Source organism: Centroberyx affinis, unplaced genomic scaffold, assembly GCF_046629955.1.
Source record: "Centroberyx affinis isolate AG114_WGS23_722 - 3 ecotype Tasmania unplaced genomic scaffold, CSIRO-AGI_Caff_v1 ptg000697l_1, whole genome shotgun sequence".
NCBI lineage: Eukaryota > Metazoa > Chordata > Actinopteri > Beryciformes > Berycidae > Centroberyx > Centroberyx affinis.
The window spans coordinates 63,814-86,261 of NW_027279316.1; the positions used below are offsets into that span (position 1 = coordinate 63,814).

The 22,448-nt window shown below is 38.3% G+C and overlaps 2 protein-coding genes across 15 annotated transcripts in view; both read left to right on the forward strand.

The window, feature by feature from the left end:
• LOC139644054 (interaptin-like) overlaps nt 1–7,998 on the forward strand; it is a 32,294-nt gene extending 24,296 nt beyond the window's left edge. For 8 of the 10 annotated variants that reach the window (XM_071519415.1, XM_071519422.1, XM_071519421.1 and 5 more), the window contains 9 exons: nt 3,237–3,252; nt 3,542–3,751; nt 3,882–3,905; nt 4,522–4,725; nt 4,873–5,057; nt 5,871–5,886; nt 6,133–6,366; nt 6,529–6,563; nt 7,199–7,998. In XM_071519415.1, coding sequence (XP_071375516.1) covers nt 3,237–3,252; nt 3,542–3,751; nt 3,882–3,905; nt 4,522–4,725; nt 4,873–5,057; nt 5,871–5,886; nt 6,133–6,366; nt 6,529–6,563; nt 7,199–7,228 — 954 coding nt within the window. In that variant the 3' untranslated portion in view covers nt 7,229–7,998. The remainder of the gene's footprint in view (nt 1–3,236; nt 3,253–3,541; nt 3,752–3,881; nt 3,906–4,521; nt 4,726–4,872; nt 5,058–5,870; nt 5,887–6,132; nt 6,367–6,528; nt 6,564–7,198) is intronic. The other 2 variants (XM_071519419.1, XM_071519420.1) reach the window with 2 other exon arrangements.
• A 556-nt stretch (nt 7,999–8,554) lies between these two features.
• Nucleotides 8,555–14,197, forward strand: LOC139644069 (ribonuclease Y-like). Of its 5 annotated transcripts, none has more exons than XR_011695120.1 (8): nt 8,555–8,619; nt 9,150–9,165; nt 9,390–9,704; nt 9,991–10,059; nt 11,638–11,835; nt 11,996–12,180; nt 12,775–12,939; nt 13,500–14,197. XR_011695120.1 is itself a non-coding variant. In XM_071519445.1 (7 exons), exons 2-7 carry the CDS (start codon nt 9,150–9,152, stop codon nt 12,787–12,789), a joined length of 798 nt encoding a protein of 265 aa, XP_071375546.1. In that variant the 5' UTR covers nt 8,555–8,619; the 3' UTR covers nt 12,790–14,197. The 5 variants fall into 5 exon arrangements, 3 of the variants coding, with proteins under 3 accessions (XP_071375546.1, XP_071375548.1, XP_071375547.1); XR_011695121.1 differs by having other exon boundaries at nt 13,549–14,197; XM_071519445.1 differs by having other exon boundaries at nt 12,775–14,197.
• Nucleotides 14,198–22,448: the final 8,251 nt, after the last annotated feature.

A 22,448-nucleotide genomic window follows, 5' to 3' on the forward strand; every position in this document is an offset into this window, starting at 1 on the left:
GCTAGACCATACAAACTTCACTGAGGCCTGCCTGTTTGCGAAGGGCCACAAGGTGTGTCACACCACATTTGGTCAAGTTGAATAGCACCACCATCAGGATAAATTGGCAATTTTTCAAGCGGAAATAATGTCAGTCAACATTTCACCTGCAGTTTGAGATCTTTCACCAAAATGTTGTATGTTCATTTGCCCCACAGCCTGTTACATTTGTTATTATTATTGTTATTGTTGTTATTATTGTTATTATTAACAATTAAAATTTTCTTGCCTGCATAATAAGAGTTTTAACGCATCATACCCATTTAAAAACTTTAAAGAAGTATGAACATTACTGCCACCTGGTGGCCAGTTGGAAGTAAAACATCACATTGAACAGCAGCAAGCCTCATGCACCAAAGTACATACGTTTACTGTTTTTCTTGAGCTTTAGGTGATTGTACCAGTAAAACCTTTGACTAAATGAAGCTATTCTTTTTCAGGGAAAGCAAACATGGAAAAATTTTACACACTTGTAACAGGCAAAACTTTGGAATCTCATAAGACATTTGTTCAACAACTCATCAAAGGAGGTGCAACTGAGGTCGACTCACCTGACAAGAGTGATGTGACCATAGTCTTCTGTCCCATTATCAGTCGTCCTGAGACTGACATTACTGCAGCATTATCTGACATCTCAGGTAAACATGCAGAGGTCCAAAGGATTAACTGCCATTCATTGCACATGAAGTGACATGGACAATAGAGTATTATTATAATTTGTCTTTTTGTTGCAAACTGGATGATCTGTGTTTTTTGTCTCTGTATAACTCTTAGGTTTTAATCCAGTGATCCTGGTGGTGATGCACCACACCTTCGATCCAAACTACACTGTGCCAAACAGCAGCAGAGTGGTGAACACCAGTTCTGTTGTACTCGTTGTGGACTGTCTCTTCTATGAGTCCAGGAGACTTTTTGACTGCCAACGCAATAAAGATGCAGTCAGTCAGGTTCTTAAGAAGGTAATCACACTTTCTGAGCATCTTGAAGATCCTTGTACATGAAGTCAAGATCCAATCATTGAAACATAATCCTGTTTTCATGTCATATTCAGAGGGACAGGAGTTTCAAACTAAGAGTAAATGGTTTGGTTCCACTGATGAAGGTTAAGGATTTGAGTCACAACAGTATTCGGCTGCTCTCTGTACAGTCTCCATCAGCCTCCATTCAAATTCTAGTCAGAGGACAATTTTAGTCTATTGCCTGGGCCTAACCAAATAAGACCATAGGCTGATTGCCCCACAAACAAACAAACAAATACATAAATAAATAAAAACTTACTTCTGTTATGAAATCATGGGGGTAAATGATGTTTCCATTTAAATTGTACTTACAGTATTTACAGATATTTTAAGTGATACTAGTAATTATAATCTTGTTGTTTCATACTAAATGAGGGTGATATTTGCCTAAATTTGACCACTTTCACCTGTATATAATCTTTATTTCTATAGCACCTTTCATACACAACATGCAGCTCAAAGTGCTTTACATCAATAGAAGGCAGATAAAAGACAGATAAAAAGGTAAAATTCATATAAAAGAACAAGCAAAATGCATTGCATTAAAAGAATCAAATCAAGTAAAATGGAAAGATATTTTTACCCCCTTAAAGGAAACACAGAATCAAGCGGCGTTACTTCTTGGTATTGAGTAGTCACTCTCACATTGGTGACACTGTCAACCAGTATACGATTAAGTGTGCCTTACCTCTTCAAAGATAATCACAACTTAAAAGACCTTTTGTCTGCGTCACCGGACAAAAATATGTATAGCACTATAACTTGTGAACTCCCTCAATTCTTCCTTTCAAAAGGAAATCAATTTTGATGAGATCATGAAGGATTCTTAGAAGGAGCATATTCTTTCCGGTGGTCTTACCCCGCCGCATAGGCAGGCCCCACAGCCCTTATAGGACTTGTCAAATGTTCCTTTACAACAATACACAGAGCAGCTAAGCAATTACAATTATAAACTTCAAGCAATCCTTCAATTCTCAATATAGGTTTGTGGATCCCGTCAGAGCAGAGAAACTGCTCACCGGAGTTCCTCTCAACTCCTGTTGGGATCCTGTTCGTGACGCCAATCGATGAATAATTTTGTAATAAAGACAGGTTTGCTGTCCGTAAACAGTTAAAATGAAGGCTATTTAAAAGCTAAGATGAAAAGATATGTTTTTAGCAGTCGTTTGAAAATGCTTACAGAGCCCGCCTCTCTAATATTCTTTGGCAGGGTGTTCCACAGTTCAGGAGCATAGTTAAAAAAGGCTGCATCCCCAATCTTCTTTTGAGTGGGATTTTGTACTTCTAACAAACCAGCATTTGAAGAGGCTCTTGATGGAATGTAGAACAGCAGGGATTCTGTGATGGCCGGTCCTAAACCATTAAGAGCTTTGTATACAAGTAAAAGAACTTTAAAATCAATTCTAAAGGACACTGGGAGCCAGTGCAATGCAGCTAAAACCGGAGTGATATGCTCTTGCTTCCTTGTTTTTGTTAACAGTCTAGCTGCAGAGTTTTGGATAAGCTGAAGCCTCTCGATAGACTTTTTAGGGAGGCCGGTAAAAAGGACGTTGCAGTAGTCCAGTCTACTTGTAACAAACGCGTGAGTTAGCTTTTCAGCATCTTTCTGGGTTAGGAAGAGCCTTGGCAATATTTCTAAGATGAAAGAATGCTGTTCTGGTCACCTTGTTTATATGGGAATTAAAACTTAGATCAGAATCTAAGATAACACCCAGGCTTGTTACTTCTGATTTGATCGAGGGATTCAGGTTCCCAAGTCTTGTGGAGAGTTCTTCTCTTTTGGCTTTGGGGCCGACCAAAAGTATTTCTGTCTTATCTTCATTCAGTTTTAAGAAAGTTGTGTTCATCCAATCATTGATAGCCAATAGACAAGTAGTGAGGGATGAATAAACAGAATAAACAGAAATGTGATCATTTGATCATTATGTAAAGAGCAGCCAGGATAAGAATTTGTTTGCACTCAAATTGATTGACAGGGCACTATAACAGTGATTTTGTACAATGACATAATAGAATTGTGAGAAGCATGTTTTTCCTCAGAAATAATTCTGGTCAAAAATGCCTGACTTCAGCTGTTTTTACAGTTCATATTAAGTAGGTATACATATTATTTACCTTCTATGTTAGACAGATTGTATCAAGAGTTTGATACTGACTCCAATCCTGTTTGTTTTGCAGATGGATCTTCCAAAAGGTAAAGCTGAACCAACTTCTGAAAAAATTCTCAATACATCATATATTGCCTTTCATCCCTCAACAAAGGGAAGATGAGCTACAGTAGTCTGTCTAGAAATAATCATAGGTTTTATGATTTTCATTCAGATGTTGGTCACTTTGGACCTTTCTGTGGTTAATGTTCTGAACAACTTGTATATATTTAGTTAGCTGTAACAGCATATCTGTCTTTCTTTAGTTTTACTGGACAGAAGTTCAGCTTTTAGCTTTTCTGTTAATTATTACATTATTTAATGCATCTTTTTTAGGTCTGCCCCGACCAAACATGCCACAGCTCCCATCACGTTCTTTGTTTTCAAAAAACAAAGAAAAGCATGCTGTGTTGGCAGAAAAGGGCAAACGGCTGCAACATAAAGGAAAAGAACTGGAGACGAACAAAAATATGTTAAGAGAGAAAGAAGAACTAATGAAAATGCAAGAACAACTGAGAGAGAAAGATAAACAAATTGAAGTGCAAGGTAGGCAACTGGAATACACAGTAAACTGGAGAACATAAATACTGAGAATCAAAATTTTTTGTGACTATGCATATTAAGCAAATAAATCTAACTAATGTTTACATTCATATAATAATAATACTATGTCCAGGTGAAAATTCAGCCCCAACACCTGGTGAGTAGATGATGATGACCTCAGTGTTTTTGTAGTGAAAATAAACAAATAACTGTTGTAACCATTAAAAATGAAATTACTCATCGATAAGAATGAAATCATTCTTAAAATGAAGTGAATATAAATTGCATACACATGATTTTCATTTGTTAGGAAAATTACACATTTTTAATTTTCAGATCCTCTATGCTGCTTCACTTCCATGACCTTCAGTAATTTACAGCATGGAAACATTTCCTACTATTTAAATTTGAGGCATTTAGCTGATTTTCTCACTAAAGGAAACTTAAGCATCACACATGACTGTTGATGGACACACGTGGCTGCTGTGACCTTAACCTGCAAGAATGTTATTGTAGATATTGTAGGCAATATCATTTTGTTATCTACTGTTTTATACCATTGCCAACTTTGACCTACTCTGGTTATAGCGATTTAAAAACCGTAACAAAGTGGTAAGAGATCATACTGCCACCACGAGGTCAGTTGGAAGTAAAACATCACATTGAACAGCAGCAATCCTCATGCACCAAAGTACATATGTTTACTGTTTATCTTGAGCTTTAGGTGATTGTACCAGTAAAACCTTTGACTAAATGAAACTATTCTTTTTCAGGGAAAGCAAAAATGGAAACATTTTATACACTTGTAACCGGCAACACTTTGGAATCTCATAAGACATTTGTTCAACAACTCATCAAAGGAGGTGCAACTGAGGTCGACTCACCTGACAAGAGTCATGTGACCATAGTCTTCTGTCCCATTGTCAGTCGTGTTGAAACTGACATAAATGCAGCATTATCATCAATTAACATCTCAGGTAAACATGCAGAAATCCCAAAGATTAGTACTCACATAACTGCCATTCATTGCACATGAAGTAACATGGACAACAGAATATTATTATAATTTGGCTTTTTGTTGCAAACTGGATGATCTGTGTTGTTTGTCTTTACATAACTCTTAGGATTTAATCCATTGATCCTGGTGGTGATGCACCACACCTTCAACCCAAACTTCACTGTGCCAAACAGCAGCAGAGTGGTGAACAACAGTTCTGTTGTACTCGTTGTGGACTGTCTCTTCTATGAGTCCAGGGGACTTTCTGACTGCCAACGCAATAAAGATGCAGTCAGTGAGGTTCTTAACAAGGTAATCACACTTCCATTAATGGAAGTTAAGCATTTGAGTCACAACAGTATTCAGCTGCTGTCTGTACAGCCTCCATCAGCCTCCATTCAAATTCTATTAGAGAGGACAATTTTAGACTATAGCCTGGGCTTGACCAAATAAGGCCTATATGCTGATTGTCCCACAAACAAACAAACAAACAAACAATAAATAAATGAAGAAATAAATAATAACTTCTATTATGAAATCATGGGGGTAAATGACATTTCCATTTAAATTTTACTTACACTATTTACAGGTATTGTAAGTCATACTGGTAAATGAGGGTGATATTTGCCTAAATTTGGAAAAATGTTGCAGTTGTACTCCCATTCACCCAGCATTAGAGGCTTAATTCTGCTGATGTTTGTATGCTTACTACCCAAACCATGCATTCCAGTTTTTGATGGTTCTTAACCCACTCTCACCTGTATATCACATGAGTAAACAAAAATTTGATAATTGAATCATTATCTAAACAAGAACAGCCAGGATAAGAATTTGTTTGCACTCAAATTGATTGACAAAGTGCTATAAAATGTAATTTCCAGTGGCATGATAAAATTGTGAAAAGCATATTTTTCCATCTCTAATAATTCTAGACATTTTCCTCACTTTTATTGCTCTGAAGATGATAGTAGTGACTGAGTCTGTGTTTTCATCATGTCAAAAATGCATGATTTCCTATTTATATTACAGTTTATATTACAATATGTAGGGCTACATATCTATCTTCTATATAAGACAGATTTTATAAAGAGTTTGATACTGACACCAATACTGTTTGTTTTGCAGATGGGTCTTCCAAAAGGTAAATCTGAACCAACCTCTGAAATAATTCTCACTATTATCATATGTTGCCTGTCATCCCTCAACAAAGGGGAGATGAGCTACAGTGTCTAGAAATACTTTACTGTGGTTAATCTCCTGTTACAACTCCCATTATATATTTATTTACCCTCCTGTGACAACATATCTGTCTTTCCTCCTTGTTTTTGCTGGACACAAGTTCATCTTTCCTCATTAGCTTTTGTGCTCATTATTATATCATTTAAAGCATCTTTTTTAGGTCTGTCCCTACCGAACATGCCACAGCTCCAACCATCAAGAAATGGACCAAACCACACTCTGTTGGCAGCAAAGGACAAACAGCTGCAAGATAAAGACAGAGAATTGGAGAGGATCAAAAATAAGTTAAGAGAGAAAGAAGATGAGCTAAAGAAAATGAAGGAACAACTTAGAGATAAAGAAAAACTATTTGAGGAGGGGAAAAAGCAAATTGAAGTGCAAGGTAGGCAATTAGAATACACAATAAACTGGAGAACACAATACTGAGAGTCAAAACTTTATGGCGATCTGCATACTAAGCAAATAAACTCATTTAATGCTTAAATTAATATGATAGTTAACAGTTAATAAATATACTAATAATATTATGTCCATATGATTTCAGGGCAGCTGATAAATGATCTCCTGACCAGACAACTGGTGAGTAGATGATGATGACCTCAGTGTTTTGTAGTGAAAATAATAAACAAATAACTGTTTTAACAGGTAAAAATATAATTACTCATCAGTAAGAATGAAGTCATTCTTAATATTATCTAGTATGTCACTCTGTCAAAACTCTGTCAAAATAGGCTGATAAGATTGTGATATCCTCACATTTCACTCATAATAAATCTGAGCTATGTTTGTACCAGCTGTAGGCAGAATTTATTTTGTATATTGTAAGGATTTTTGCAGTGGTCTTTGGCTCATTGTGGAAGGCTGGCTGCACATTTAGGTTGTTGCTCTCTATATAAAGTATTTAGATGAATATGAAAATATGAATGTTCAATACTTTTTATTTAACAAATATGCAATCCTGTGTGACTGGTTTACATGTTGGTATTCATGAATGCCAATCTCATAATCTAATAGAGTCCTTTATATTCTATTATCACATCAACTCTCCTTCCTTGATATCTTGATATTATCATTTATTTTTACTATCCTTTGGCTGTTTTTAATTATTTCTGTTGAAACTATTTGGACTATCATGCTGCATTCTTTCCATTTTGTTTCACACCAGTTAAGATCATTTCAATGTCTTGATCAGAGCGCTGTAATGTGTTGCACAGGGGGAGGAGAGCAGCTGTCAGCAAGTCTAATGTGATGATGGAGGTACAAAGCTGTCAGACCCTGAAGAGCCTTCATGGAAACTCTGCATCGCCTTATTGGACGGCATCTTATAGTCTGACTAGTTCCCACTGTGTGAAAAGAGACAACCGAGATATGGAGAACCAAACAAAGTCTTCATTATCATCATCATCATCATCTTTCAAATGTTTAAGTAGATCACATATTCAGGGTCACTTAATAATGAAGTGAGCTCAATTTAACCGTGTTAATGACCGCCTGTCAAAACTGAAGTAGTAAAGATTGGCTTGTTATCACTTTTTGCCTTATTTCATAGATTATTTTGTGTGGCTTTCAATAAATGATGCAAGTAGTTGTGTTTGCTTATTATTATTTGTAATTTTTGCATTTTGTTAGACTGTTGATTCACCATGTGCTGTGCTGTTGATGTCCATGTGAATGTGCAGTGAGCTCATGAGAGATATTCTTTCTGCTCGGTTTGATGGAACTTTACATTTTGTTTCACAGGTAAGAATATAGGGCAGGTAGAATATAGGATTGTAGTAAGTGTGCACTTGCAAAATACAAAATATTGCTGGTTGTTTGCCTTATGAGGATGTGGTCTCTATTTGTCTATCTCTATTCACTCACTCTGATCAGATGCTCATTGCAGATACAGCTGATACAGAATCTTTACAGATTCATGTAGAATCAGTCTCACAGATAGCACATGGTGTAATGTGGATCATAAACTGTACACACTCTGTTGTAAATCAGTGCCCACCCAAGTCTAATAAATGTTACCAATCTTTGATGTTTGTGCGTCAATCAAAATGTCACTTGACACCTCATTAGGTTATGAATGCAGCTTAAGAGGGAAAACTGTTCATATTAATGATTTGCACAAGCCGATATTATTCTGATGACCAAAGACAGTCCAGCAGTCCAAATGCTGATAGTGATTAAGAACAGATTCAGCAGTGTTTATGTTGTAGTGTCACACTTGGGCACAGGTGGAGTTTTGTAGCTACTTAGAGGACGATCAATTCTGATAGATGATATATCAGTAATAATAGATAGCCTGCATGTGAGCATTTTGAGAAGTTATTTTTAATCCCCATTGACTTGCAAGTGCATTGCTAACGAGTAGTTGGTGTCTAACATACTATCAGCAGGTTTCGATGCTTTGATTGTCCTGAGAGTTGTAAACAATAGAGCAATACTGACACCTGGTGGTAACATTATGACAATGCATCAACCTGTAATACATCTGCGTGTGTGTGTCACTTTAACTTGGTGCTTAGGGAAAGTGAAAGCGTGGGGCATTGTGATTTCCCGTGAATGCAGAAGGGGTGACTATCCACTGGAGCTTTGAAGTCATTGTTTGAAAATCCCAACAAGAGGACATTTTGACGCCTAAAAGGTACTGTGAAGTTGCATTTGAAATTAACTTTATCATGTAGCTGAGTGAAAATATATGCTGATTAAATGCATTCCAGTTTTTGATGGTTCTTGGCCCACTCTCAACTATAGGCTATATCACATGAAAAAACAGAAATTTGATCAAGAACAGCAGCCAGGATAAGAATTTGTTTGCACTCAAACTGATTGATGGACTGCTAAAACAATGAACTATGATAAATTGTTAACATTTGTATCGTTTGTAAACATTTTAGCAAAAAAGACAGAGCAGTAATAGAATTGTGATAAGCATATTTTTCATCAAAAATAATCCTGGACATTTTGATCAGAAATAATTTTGGACATTTTGCTCACTTTTATTGGTCTGAGAATGATAGTAGTGACTGAGTTTGTGATTTCTTCATGTCAAAAATGCCTGACTTCCCCCAGTTTTTACAGTTTATATTACAACAAGTAGGATTCCATATTCACCTATATAAGACAGATTTTATAAAGAGTTTGATACTGACACCAATACTGTTTTTTTTGCAGATGGATCTTCCAAAAGGTAAATTTGAACCAATCTCTGAAAAAATTCTCAATATGTTGCCTGTCATCCTTCAACAAAGGGGAGATGAGTTATAGTTCTCTTGAAATTCCCATAGTTTTTAATGATTTATATTCATATGTTGGTCACTTTGGACCTTACTGTGGTTAATCTCCTGTTCCAACTCCAATTATATATTTAGCTAGCCTCCTGTGACAGCATATCTTTCGTTTTACTGGACACAGGTTCATCTGCGACACGATGGGTTCAATCATTTTTTTGGTCTTCAAAAAGCAAAGAACCAAACGACGCTCTGTTGGCAGAAAAGGACAGACAACTGCAAGATAAAGACAAAGAACTGGAGAGGACCAAAAATATGTTAAGAGAGAAAGATGAGCTACTGAAAATGAACAAACATCAGCACACTCTGTTGGTGGAAAAGGACAAGCAGCTGCAGAATGAACTAAAGAAAATGAAGGAACAACTGAGAGAGAAAGATGAACAACTTGAGATAAAAGACAAACTAGTGGAGGAGGGGAACAAGCATATTGAACACCAAGGTAGGCAACTGGAATACACATTAAACTGGAGAACATCAGTACAGAGAATCAAAACTTTTTGTGACAATCTGCATATTAAGCAAATGAACCTAACTCATTTAATGATGAAATTCACATATCAATGTTCATTAATATAAAAATAATACTATGTCTAATATTATTACAATATTATATTATTATATAGATTATATACAGACATTACAATCTGTATATTAACTAATTTAGCGCTTAAATGAATATATTAACAGTTAATATAAAAATAATACAATTTCCAATATTATTTCAGGACAGAAGATAAATGATCTCATGACTGAAATAGAGAGACTAAATGGTGAAAATTCAGCCCCGACACCTGGTGAGTAGATGATGATGATCTCGGTTTTTGTAGTGAAAATAAAACCATTAACCATTCAAAACTAAGTTAGTCGTTAATAAGAATGAAATCATTTTTAAAATTAAGTGAATGTAAATTGTATACACTTGATTTTTATTTGTCAGGAAAAGGTCTAATTCTCAAATGCTCTGCTGCTATTACTTCCACACCCTCCAGTCATTTACATAACATGGAAACATTTAGGATACTACTGTTTACAGTGGAGGCATTTAGCTGATGGTCTTGTCCAGAGTGTTTTACAATTACTGCGCAGATATGAATTTGGTGTCTTGCTAAAGGCAGAGTGGCTGTTGATATTGTATATCATTTTATTATCTACTGTTCTAGACCATTGCCAATTTTGACCTACAGTCTCTAGTTATAGCTGTTTAAAAATCTTAATAAAGTAGTATGAAAAATACTACCACCTGGTGGCCAGTTGGAGGTAAAACATCACACTGAACCGCAGCAAGCCTCATGCACCAAAGCATACGTTTAAGGCCCATTCACATCTATAACGATAACTATAAAGACAACTACAAAAAGATTTCAATCATTCTAAGTAAATAGAATGTCTATGTTCACACCACAACTGTAACTATAAAAACATCCAAAACGACAACTATAACTATATTCTTGGTTCCATCTCAGAGCGATTTTTCTGACGGTAGAGACAACGTTAAAACATTTTCAACCTATCAAACTAAAGTTCTACAAAGGACGGGGTGGGAGAATTCAGTAGTTCACTCCAGTGATGGAACTGCTTGCTGAGCAAGTCCAGAGGAACCCAGCGCTGTTTGACAAAGACCATCGCTTCTAAAAATGTTGAAAAGAAACGTGACATACCGGTCGGGATCGGAAGAGCTCTTGGGATTAGCGGTAAGGCGTGTTTACTGACCTGGGAGCTAGTTAACTTGCTAACTTTTGCTAGCATGATGCCAAGAAAATAGCATAATCTCTTGGCCAACGTGACCGCAAATGCGCTATTATCCTATGTTTTTAATATGACCGGGAGGTAACAACATGTGTCCCTCCTGTAGCCTGTTGAAACCATGGTTGAAACCCATTTAGCCACGGTGAAGTTACAGGTGTTTCTCTCAACATGGTCTACAGGAGACATGACTCTTTGATCCACAGTAGATGTGGTGTTCAGAGTCACCTACTGGTAAAGAAATGAAAAGCTTCACTTGGTGACTACCACTAGATATATAAACAAAGGACAATAACGTCATGAAAACACTGCAAAAGAGCATTATCATCTGCCATCTCCTCTTTTGCCACAATCCATGAACCCAAAACCTTCGGCTATGTCGTTATTTACTTTAGAGAGCGAGTAAAATAAAAGCATGTTAAAGTAATCATGCTGCATTTTTTTTCTCAGACTATTCAGTGTCGATATCGTTGTAGTGTGAACGCTTGAGCAACAGCATATCGTTATAGTTTATAGTTATCTTTATAGTTGTTGCTCTAAGTGTGAATGGGCCTTTACTGTTTTTTTTCTTGAGCTTTAGGTGATTGTACCAGTAAGTCCTTTGACTTTAAGAAGCTATTCTTTTTCAGAAAAACCAACAATGGAAAAATTTGATACGCTTGTAACCGGCAAAACTTTGGAATCTCATAAGACATTTGTTCGTCAACTCATCCAAGGAGGTGCAACTGAAGTTGACTCACCTGACAACAGTGATGTGACCATAGTCTTCTGTCCCATTGTCAGTTCTGTTCAGACTAACATTGCTGCAGCATTATCTAACATCTCAGGTAAACATGCAGAAATCCCAAGGATTAGTTAAAACATAAACATAAAACTGCCATTCATTGCACATGAAGTGACATGGGTAATACCCATGGGTATTATTATTTTTTAGCTTTTTGTTGCAAACTGGATGATCTGTGTTGTTTGTCTTTACATAACTCTTAGGATTTAATCCAGTGATACTGGTGGTGATGCACCACACCTTCAACCCAAACTACACTGTACCAAACAGCAGCAGAGTGGTGAACAACAGTTCTGTTGTACTCGTTGTGGACTGTCTCTTCTATGAATCCAGGGGACTTTTTGATTGCCAACGCAATAAAGATGCAGTCAGTGAGGTTCTTAAGAAGGTAATCACACTTTCTGAGCATCTTGATTAACCTTGAGTCAAAATCCAATCATTGAAACATAATCCTGTTTTCATGTCATATTCTTAGGGCCAGTGGTTTCAAACTAAGATGAAGAGTATAATATGGTTTGGTTCCAGTTAAATCATAAGGGTAACTGACAATATAATTAAAACAATTACTTACAGTATTTACAGGTATTGTACGTGATACTGGTAATAATAATAATCTTGTTTTATACTAAATGATAGTGATATTTCCCTAAATTTTGAAACATGTTGCAGTTGCTCCTATTACTCCCATTCACCCAGCATTAGATGCTTAAATTTGCTGCTGCATTCCAGTTTTTGACCCACACTCACCTACTGTATATATCACATGAATAAACAGAGATTTGATCATTTGATCATTATCTAAACAAGACCAGCCAGGACAATAATTTGTTTGCACTATATCAATGATCTATAATAAATTATTGACTTTTGTATTGTTTGCAAAGATTTTAGCAAAATGGCATTTTTATATTGACACCAATGCTGTTTTTTTTTTTTGCATGTGACTCTTCCAAAGGGTAAATCTTTTTTTTTTTTTTTTTAGCTCTGCCCCTACTGAACACACAATGAGTCCCATCATTTTCTTGGACTTCAAAAATCAAAGAACCAAACCACAATCCGTTCGCAGAAAAGGACAAAGAAAAACATAAACACCCCGACATGAACAACAAATGAGTGGAGGAGAGAAACAAGCACATTCAATACTAAGGTAGGCAACTGGAATACACAGTAAATTGGAGAACATCAATACTGAGAATCTACTGTTGTCTACTGTTTTATACCATTGCCAACTGTGACTTTGATTCTCTGGTTATAGCCCAGAGATCTTCTTCACTTCACTTGTCTATTATTTGAATGTCACCTATTGCAATGTCACTTACTCTAGCAGTAATACAACAGTTAAAATAGGCTGATGAGATTGCACTATCCTCACATTTCATTTCGGAACTTTCGGAACAACTTATTTTGTATATTGTAAGGATTTCTGCAATGGTATTTGGTTCATTAGTATGGAATAACAAACAATAATAGAATGAATAAAAATAACTAGAATGGCTGTACTTGAGGTTAAAACAAGGGTTTTTTGTAACAAAGTATTGTTTGTGTGTTAGATGCTAATGCTTGTGGACAATATACATACATAATGTGCGCCCAATATCCAAAACAGGCCCACAATTTCCTTCCACCACATGCACACAAATTAATGTTGTGACTGCACAGTTTATTGCTTACGCAGCTGTTCTGTTTGTACACCATTTAATTGTTCAGATCTGTTGAGTTGGACCAGTATTGATTGTGTGATGTTGAGTTTCCTCAGGAGGAACATCGTACATTGGGCCAGCCTCATGTTCTTGTCCCATTTGAGGGTGATGGTGGTGTCCAGAAACTCAGCCGATGTCACAGTTGCAGTTGATTTCCACATTTGCAATGAAGATATTTTAGTGCTGTTTATTATCAAAATGAGTTAATGGAAGATTACTGGTTGATGTTTTGCGATGCTATTACAAATATGCAATCCTGTGTGACTGGCTTACATGTTGGTATTCATGAATGTCAATCTCATAATTACAATAGAGTCCTTTATATTCTATTATCACATCAACTCTCCTTCCTTGAGATCTTGATATTATTTTCATTTACTTTTACTACCTTTTGGCTGTTTTTAATTATTTCTGTTTAACCTATTTGGAATATCATGCTGGATTCTTTCTATTTGTTTTACACCAGCTAAGATCATTTCACTTTTTGTCTTATTTTCTAAGTTGTTTTGTGTGACTTTCAATAAATGATGTAAATGCTTGTTTGCTTATCATTATTTGTAATTTTTGCATTTTGTTAGACTGCTGATTCAGCATGTGCTGTGCTGTTGATGTCTATGTGAATGTACAGTGTGCTCCTGAGACATTCTTTTTGCTCGGTTTGGTGAAATTGCACATTTTGTTTCACAGGAAAGAAAAAATATGGGATGGAGGTAAATGTATGCTTGTAAAATCTCTAATAAATATTTACATGCTCGCTTGTCCTGGTCTTTTTTGTTCCGGGGTGGAGTCTGGATGTTCATGTTAAACTGTGACACCTCTTTATTGGAGTTGTCAGCGGCAGTTTCTGTAGGATGCTGCATTGAAAACCGGGGGAACAGAGGTGGCCAGGGAACTCTAGTTTATCAGCATCAGGGGCATCAAGCTGATTTGACTCAAGTTCAGTTATTCTTTGATTGAACTGTTCACCACTCTGCATATGCAACCTGTGATGGGGGTCACGAGCCAAAAAGGTTGAGAACCACTGATCTAAGGGAGTGTAACAGTAGTCTTGCAGGGATGAATGTGGGTCTCGGTTGTCTTCCTTTGCCTTTTTGAGCAGTCACTTTGCTGCCTTCCTCTTCTGCTCTTCCATATGACTGAGGGTACTTTGATTATGAAGTTGTGTACTTGAATCGGTACTCTTTGCTGAAGCATGCATGAAGCACAAGCTGGACCATTGTCGCCGGACACTAAGTCTCGATGCCGATGTCTTTCAAATTGCTTGCATATCTGTATGATGGTCTAACTCTTTTGTTTTGCTGACTTTGTTGATTCCTCTGAAGCTGGAATCCACTAGTAGAAGGTACTGCTTTGTATCAAACTCATATATGTCTGATCCGACCTTTTGCCGGGTTCTCTGTGGTATGTCATGATCTATCTTGTACTCTTCGCTATTTTGGCGTCTGTCATTGTTGCGTGTTTGGCATCTTGTAATCATGTAACAGAGTCATCGTGCTGAAATACCTAGCCAGAACATGATGTCTTCTGCCAGCCTTCTTGTCTATTTTATGTCCTAGTGACTGACATGTATTTTCTATAGCATTAAGCTTCTTTGAATGTCTGGAACTACTGTTCAGTTACCTTTGAGTATCAGTTTGTTCTCTACTGTCAATTCCCTCCTGTAATCCCAGAAGAGCCATGCTTCCTCTGGCTCTTTGTTGCTCTTTAGGCCAGCCTTTCATAATGAGGCTTTTCAGTTTTTTTCAGTGCACAGTCCTTTTCTGTTTCTGTGATTGGTAAACACAAGATTGTGCACACTTTAATAGTGTCATCAATCTCTGCCTCTGTGTGTTTTCGGTAGTTCCTGCTCAAGGCATCTGCTACATAGAATTCCTTTGGTTTTCTTCATTTCACATTCATGTATTTCTATAGCTTCAGTAGCATCTTTTGGAGTCTGAGTGAGGTTTCAGCCAGGGGTTTATTCATTGTCATTTCCATGGGTTTATGGCCAGTTTGGACTTCAAATTAAAACAGCTAAGTAGGTTGGTGTGTTTTTTTGTTCTGGTGTGCGGTGATCTATCACTTAAATGAGTGCAGTGACATAATGCCTCTTGTTGCAGTGTCTTCTCTACTAGTGCATATGGTTGAGTGTTATCGGCATTACTGTTACGCTGTCTTTCGGCCTTCCCATTTGGGAATTTGTCTTCCTTGACTAGGGGGCATAATAAGTCTTATGTTGGGTGGAGTTTGAAGGTTCATGTTAAACTTTAAAGGGAAGTGACAAACTAGTGCCTCTAAAAGCCACTTCACTCTTGAGAAAATTCATAGTCAATTAAAGACGACTGTTCTAATATGGAATTTAAGCACCACTACATTTCATGTGCAGTGTAGCATAATTTTATATCTTATTCCCTACGGCGAGGTCAAGCTTTTTCTCACAGAGCTTGGAGAGTAATCAAAAGGTGCCAACATGATGACTTTACTTCCCCGTCTATCCCATGTGAAATCAGTGAGGGAGGTTTCTAACAAACTCTGAGGAAAATGAAAACTTGTTGGCCTTACTGCAAAAATTTTAATGATGTAGGTCATATTTTATACAAACAGTGATTTATTGAACCACAGCAAAAAGCTTTCAAGTAAATAATTTGTTAGGTCTACTTGTTCAAAATAGTGAGTACCATACTTGCTCTGTTGTGGGGGAAAGTGGTGAGTTAGCCATGAGGGACTGGCATAAATCAACCCAAGAATGAGCCAGTCAATCCTGACTCTGTTTTGAGTCTATATTCCATTGCTAAAAAGCCTAAATCCTTGTCAACGTTAACAGTCTGGGGAAATTAATTTAGGTTTGGTGCTTATCTTTTAAATGTTTAACAGAATTGTGTAACAAGGTAAAACATTATCTGACGGTGATTCAGAGTCAAATGTACCACACATTACATGGAATTAGAGTGTAATTAGTTGATGAAGTGACTCCCACAGGTGACTGGTGACTTGATATAGATTTGGGGACAAGAGAGGCTTTGAGTCAATAGCACTGCTGATTTCCTTATAACCCTCCTGGATCTTTTTTCCACTTATGACAGTTCAGGTTATACTAGATATTTTTTTTATTCTTACTGATTGTGGTTCACTACTCTCCTCACAAGATGGCAGTTGAGGACAGCATTTCTCTACATGACAACACGGAGGCTACTTGGTACATCAACTGCGGACTCTCTAGATACCCTGTTATTGACAAACTTGATAGCACAAATGCGGAATGCTGGCTATGATGAAACAAAATGGCCTGCAGTAAGACAGACACACATTCCACCACTTCAAATTCAGGGTGTAAACTATGCTGAAGGACCTAACTTCATACTAATCAAGAAAATGGCTTTGAAATGGTTCACAGCAAAAATACCCTTTGGAACGTTTGAAGTATTAGTATTAATATTATGATTTAACTATGTCATTTTAAACTTCTGTTTTATTCTAAAATAAAAGTCCACGTATGAACAAGAAGTATTTTTTTTTAAGTAGAAGTCAATGTCAATCAAATTTTTGCTACATTACTTTTTTTGCAGACTGCAGACAAAATGAGTGACATTCTTGCATGTACCCCAACTGGAACACTGGAATTCATCCTGTCTGCATCGGTGCACATACTGCAGGCTCACATCTGCACATGAACGTGGACACACGCCAATGTAGGCGCACACACACGCACGCACACACACACACACACACACACACACACACACACAAACAAACAAACATACACAAACAGACACACACATGCCCTCATACACATAAGCACAAACACACTGTGTACAAACCAAAAGTGATTTCTCACAGACGGGAAATGATGTCAGTTCTTGTCTCCAAGGAGATGGAGGCAGTTGCTAAGATACTGTGACACTAGGATTTCTCTCTCTCTCTCTCTCTCTCTCTCTCTCTTTCTCTCTGTCTCTGTCTCTCTCTCTCTCTTTCTAACACACGCACACATACACACATAGCGTTGTCACCATGAATAACTCTAAACTCTCCCAAGTATCTCTCTTACTCTCTAGCACAGATGGCAATGAGCACCATTCCAACTTTTCAGTTACATTTCTAAAAATAACCATAGAAAATATCATTTTGTTCACAAGCCCTATTGGATGCCTACGGCCATCAAACAGATCACTAATTCCCTTCACCCAAATCTAAGATCAGCGCTACTGCTACAAATATCACCCATATTCTTAATCATTGCTTTGAACTTTTTACGATGACTCAACCACCCACCACCAGCCTGGTGAGGCCTGTATCCAATATCCCGAAACGATGGAAGTGATGGATGTGTATCAGCACCCCTCCTATGCTTCTTCACAGTGTGAGCTGCACCTCTCTGGTGCTATCAGCATGCCACATATGTCTTGGCAATAGCATGTCGCTGCCAAATCCTCATCTCCCTCCCCTTCTCCTCCCCTGTGGCTCCTAACACAGCATTAAGAGTTTATGGGGTTTGGGGTGTATTGGAAACGCCGTGCACTCCTTCTCTCGATAGTGGGATTAGTGCCCTCCGCTGTATTTCTACTCCAAGAGCTTTCCCGTACTGATGACACAAGCAATACAGCGATGAGTGTTTGTTCATTTACTGTGCACAAATACATGTCCCCCTCCCTCCCTCACTCCCACCCTCACTCCATTGCCCCCATGCACACACACACACACTCAAGGCTGCGTGCATACACACATGCATAGAAAACATGCATAAGAGGAATATCAGATTCAATGTGCAATGACACAGTGAGGACATAGTGTTGAAAGAAGGGGGGAAGCAGAGGCACTGGGTGGGTTTGGCATGGGCGGCGTGGAATCATTTTAAATGGCGCGGGGGTTGGAAGGCAAAAAGATGTACAGAGGGAAGAAGAGAGCGAGGGAAAGCATTGAAAGGGAGCCAGGATGGGAGCAAGAGTGGATGTGGGCTAAGATTTCAGCATGAGTGAGAGGGAATGAGAGGGAGCCAGGGAAGAGGGAGAAAGAGGGAAAGGAGGAATATCCTCTGCACCACTGTGTGACTGGAAATTTAATAGAGGGAGAGAGAGAGAGAGGGAGACAGAGAGGGAAGGAGAGAGAGGTAGAGGGGTGGGGGAGAGAGAGAGAGGCGGAGGAGGGGGAGGGGAGAGGAAGAGAGAGAGGCAAAAGGCACAGAGACCTCATTGCTGTGCGGCTTTCAGCAAAAGCTAGTGGTTGTGAACAATGCTCACTACGGCATTCACGGAGAGGGAGGGGAGGAGCCGAGGAGCAAGGGAGAGGGTGAAGGAATGAAGGAGAGAGATGAGAGAGGAGAGAGAGTATATATCTCGGGGGTCTTTCTGAAGCATGGTCTGCTCTGTCCTTTGACCTTTAGTATGAGCTGAGATAGAGTGAAGAAGCATTGAGTATTTTTTTTTTCACAGACAGCAGACTGTTGAAATGGTGAAGCAATGTTATTCATCGAGTTTATTTGTTCCATGCACATCTTAGGTCAGTTCCTTGGGGCGTACCGTTTCAAGTCATCATCTGGTTTCTGTTTTAAGTTATAATTTGTTTTCCTCCAAGTTCATCTATGTTCTGATATTTATATATTTTCTTTGGCTGGTCATTTGCCTCTGACAGGGTTCCAACAGGGAGATGCAGCCAGGTCATCCCGACTCTCTCTCTCTCTCTCTCTGCAGTAATATTTATAGGGCTAGCTACATGTTAACAGGATGCAGCCTGGCCTACAACACTTCCTCTCTCTAGGCCACATTGGGTAATCATCAACTTGGTAATTTACTGGAAAGAGACGAGTAGTGACTACATCCCCCTGTTGGAACCCTGTCAGATGCCATTGACCAGCCAAAGGAAATACTAAATATCAGAACATAGATGAACTTGGAGGAAAACAAATGATAACTTGGAACAGCATTCAGATGATGACTTGAAACAGTAGGCTCCAAGGAACTGACCTAAGATCTACATGGAACTGGAAGCTGTTATAATGCTCACTAAATATTTCTTAAGTACATTTACAGGTTTTGCGAATATTTGAGGGTTGGGTTTTTAATAACATAGGCTACAGCCTTGCAGGGCTGCAGAAGGCTTGCTCTCCAACTCTGAATGGTGTATTAGGCAAGTCAGTGGTGACAGTGGTTGCATTATGTGGTTTAAATCCACAGCTGAGAACTGTTTGGGGAAAAATAATTAATCATATCACTACAAAGTCTGCAGAAAACAGACCTTATTAGTTTGCCAGATTTAATCTGGTCATTACCAAAATGCCAGTGCATAACTGACCATTTATTAGAAATATGCAGAGTTGTAAATAATCAGGTTTAAAGAGTTTCACACCTTCTCAAAGACTGCAATAGCCAGAAATATTTCCTATTGCTGATTTTGTCCTATTGGTCCAACAGTGGTAAAACAGTTGTCCATTACATGATTGTAACAGATTAATAGCCTCACTGAAAACACTCTTGAAAACAAACTGACTCAATTCATCCTGCTGATCATGGAGTGCTGCTGAGTCATATTAATGAATATGCTCTGTGACCACATGCTCATTACATGCCTAGAGCTTATGTTGCAGCAGTGATCTGGGCCGAATCACAAACCAAGACTACAAACTGAAAACAAAGCAAACATTAATTAGCTCAGTAAAACATAACGCTTCTGCATGGCACTGGATGTTGAGCTTAATCATTCAAAGCATCAGATGAACTCAGGTACATCCATGAACCGCTGGTCCTTCATCTACTCTTCTAATGCTGTCTTAGTGGGATTCAGACTGAAACATACGGAATGTGCGTAAAGAGCCGCTTATGCTGGACGCAAAATGCTCTGCCCAGCGGGCGCCGTCGCGTTTGCTGCCTGCGCTCGTCTCCAAGGATGAGAAGGCGCTTGGATGCATTCGTCCCAGACCTCGCTCCTGAGTGTGATAATAATAATAACATCATATTCTCCAACACCCTCAGCCTGATCTCTGTATTTTCCCGTGTGTGTGGATTGTGTTCATCTTTAACCTGCCATCACTGTAGCCACCCGCGTTGCGTTGGCGCTGCGGAATACAAGAACAAGAGCCAGCTCATAGCCGTGGAAACGAGCGAATCAATTTAGGGAAGAGAAAAGGAGAGATAGATAGCGAGGTTGGAAAACTGACGAGAGGAGAGGGAACGAGAGGAGAGAAAACATCGACCTTACGCCGCAGCCGCTGAGACATTAAGGTACGTGTATATTGGATGTACAGGTAGAAGGGACTGAAATGGCCGGCGTAATTATTGCATTTCTCATTTCTCATCTGCTTTGACGCTGAAATCAATCACTAGGCTAGATGAGAATATGAGAATGACTAAATAACTGAACGTGCCAAGATTGCAAATATGTATGTAACAATTCTAGAAAAACAGTCTGTATTGCGAAAAGATACAGTCCATGTCGATGTCAGTGGAATTTACATGATAGTCCCTGCAAATGTAATGAAATAACACGGTTCCTTATGTAAGCGTAATGATTCCACATTTCCACAGAAATTATTTCCCAAGAAAGATTGAGGCTATGCATTCTTTTTGGGTGCAGTCATGTTGTCATTACCCTGAAGAGAGAATGGATGCAAGCCATTTTGTAATGCAGCATGTGCAGAATTAGGCCTATTCAGAATTTCAATTGCGTTCCAGAGAAGGTGCGCCGTAGTGAGCGCAGCTGCATAGATGAATAAGGCCATTCTGTTATTTCTGAATTGTGGGAGATATTATGCTAGAGGCTATATGATGAAGAGAGATTGCAGATGAGAGGTTGCGACTGCTAAAGGAATGGTTAGGTAGGTTTTTTTTTTATTTCTATGTGTTGATATCTGAGGAATTAGAAAATATCTAACTTGTCATCAGTTGAAACTGGGGGAATTATTTGGCATGAACCTGTAATTCCCTTTCTCTAACAGCGCTGGCTGCTACTATACTGGTGAAATGCGTCCCATCTTCCCCTGATTCCCACGTCCTGAATCAATTTAGTGTTGTCATAGTTACAGTAGATGATGTTAGCCCTGCTGCACCTGTGTCGCTTTGTGTTCATCTAGACCAGCTGTAAATACATCAGGTCTAATTGGGCCTTCTGTAGGCTACAGGAAACTTCCCACAGCCTGGAGCCTCAGTGTTTATCAAAAACACCACACAATGCTTGCCTCCATATAAACCATAATGAGTCAATTGTGGAGAAAAAGGCATTGATACAATCAGGCGACCATGATGATGTGATTGGTTTGTAGCAATTGGTCAGCAGCTTGCAGCTAATTTGTCTTTTCACGACTGAGCGCTCTCTCTCAGGCCTGATTGAGTAATCAATATCTACATGGTTGCAATCTGCTCTTGACATGAGAAAACTACTAAGATCAAGAAAGAGAAATACGTTTGAGTGAAATGGGTTAAAAAATATACATTTCAGCCATGCAGTAACCCAGCCGCAAAGAAAACACATGATGCACATTGATAACAGAGGATCAAGGCCATAGGCAACAGATTTGGCCTTCAGATAAGTCAAGATGTAGCAATATTTTAACAACAGAGACGGTTCATCATTGCTCTTTTGCTGTCATGTGGTGTAGATATAAGATCCAAGTGGAGAACTTGTGAAGATGAGAGGTCAAGGCAACAGGCAGCCTGCTTCCAGATTCAAGGTTTCACCACAATAGAATCTTACTGTGTGATATTTTGCATAGGGTTATTCTCTTGTAGTTTTGTGCCATATAAAATGCAAAGAGAAAGTTCAGTTTATTTCCCTCATTGATGTTACTTTGAGAAATAACTGCAGTGGAGGTGAATTTTAGAAAAAAAATCCAGTTTAACAAATATCAAACCTGCAATATACCTGCAATATAATGAAACACCTTTAGCTCTGCTGAATGCAACAGTTCATCTGTAAGATTTGTATCTGTGCAAACGTCACCATTTACCTGTGTATTTGTTATTTTCAAGAATGGTGGGAGGGAGGAATTAGG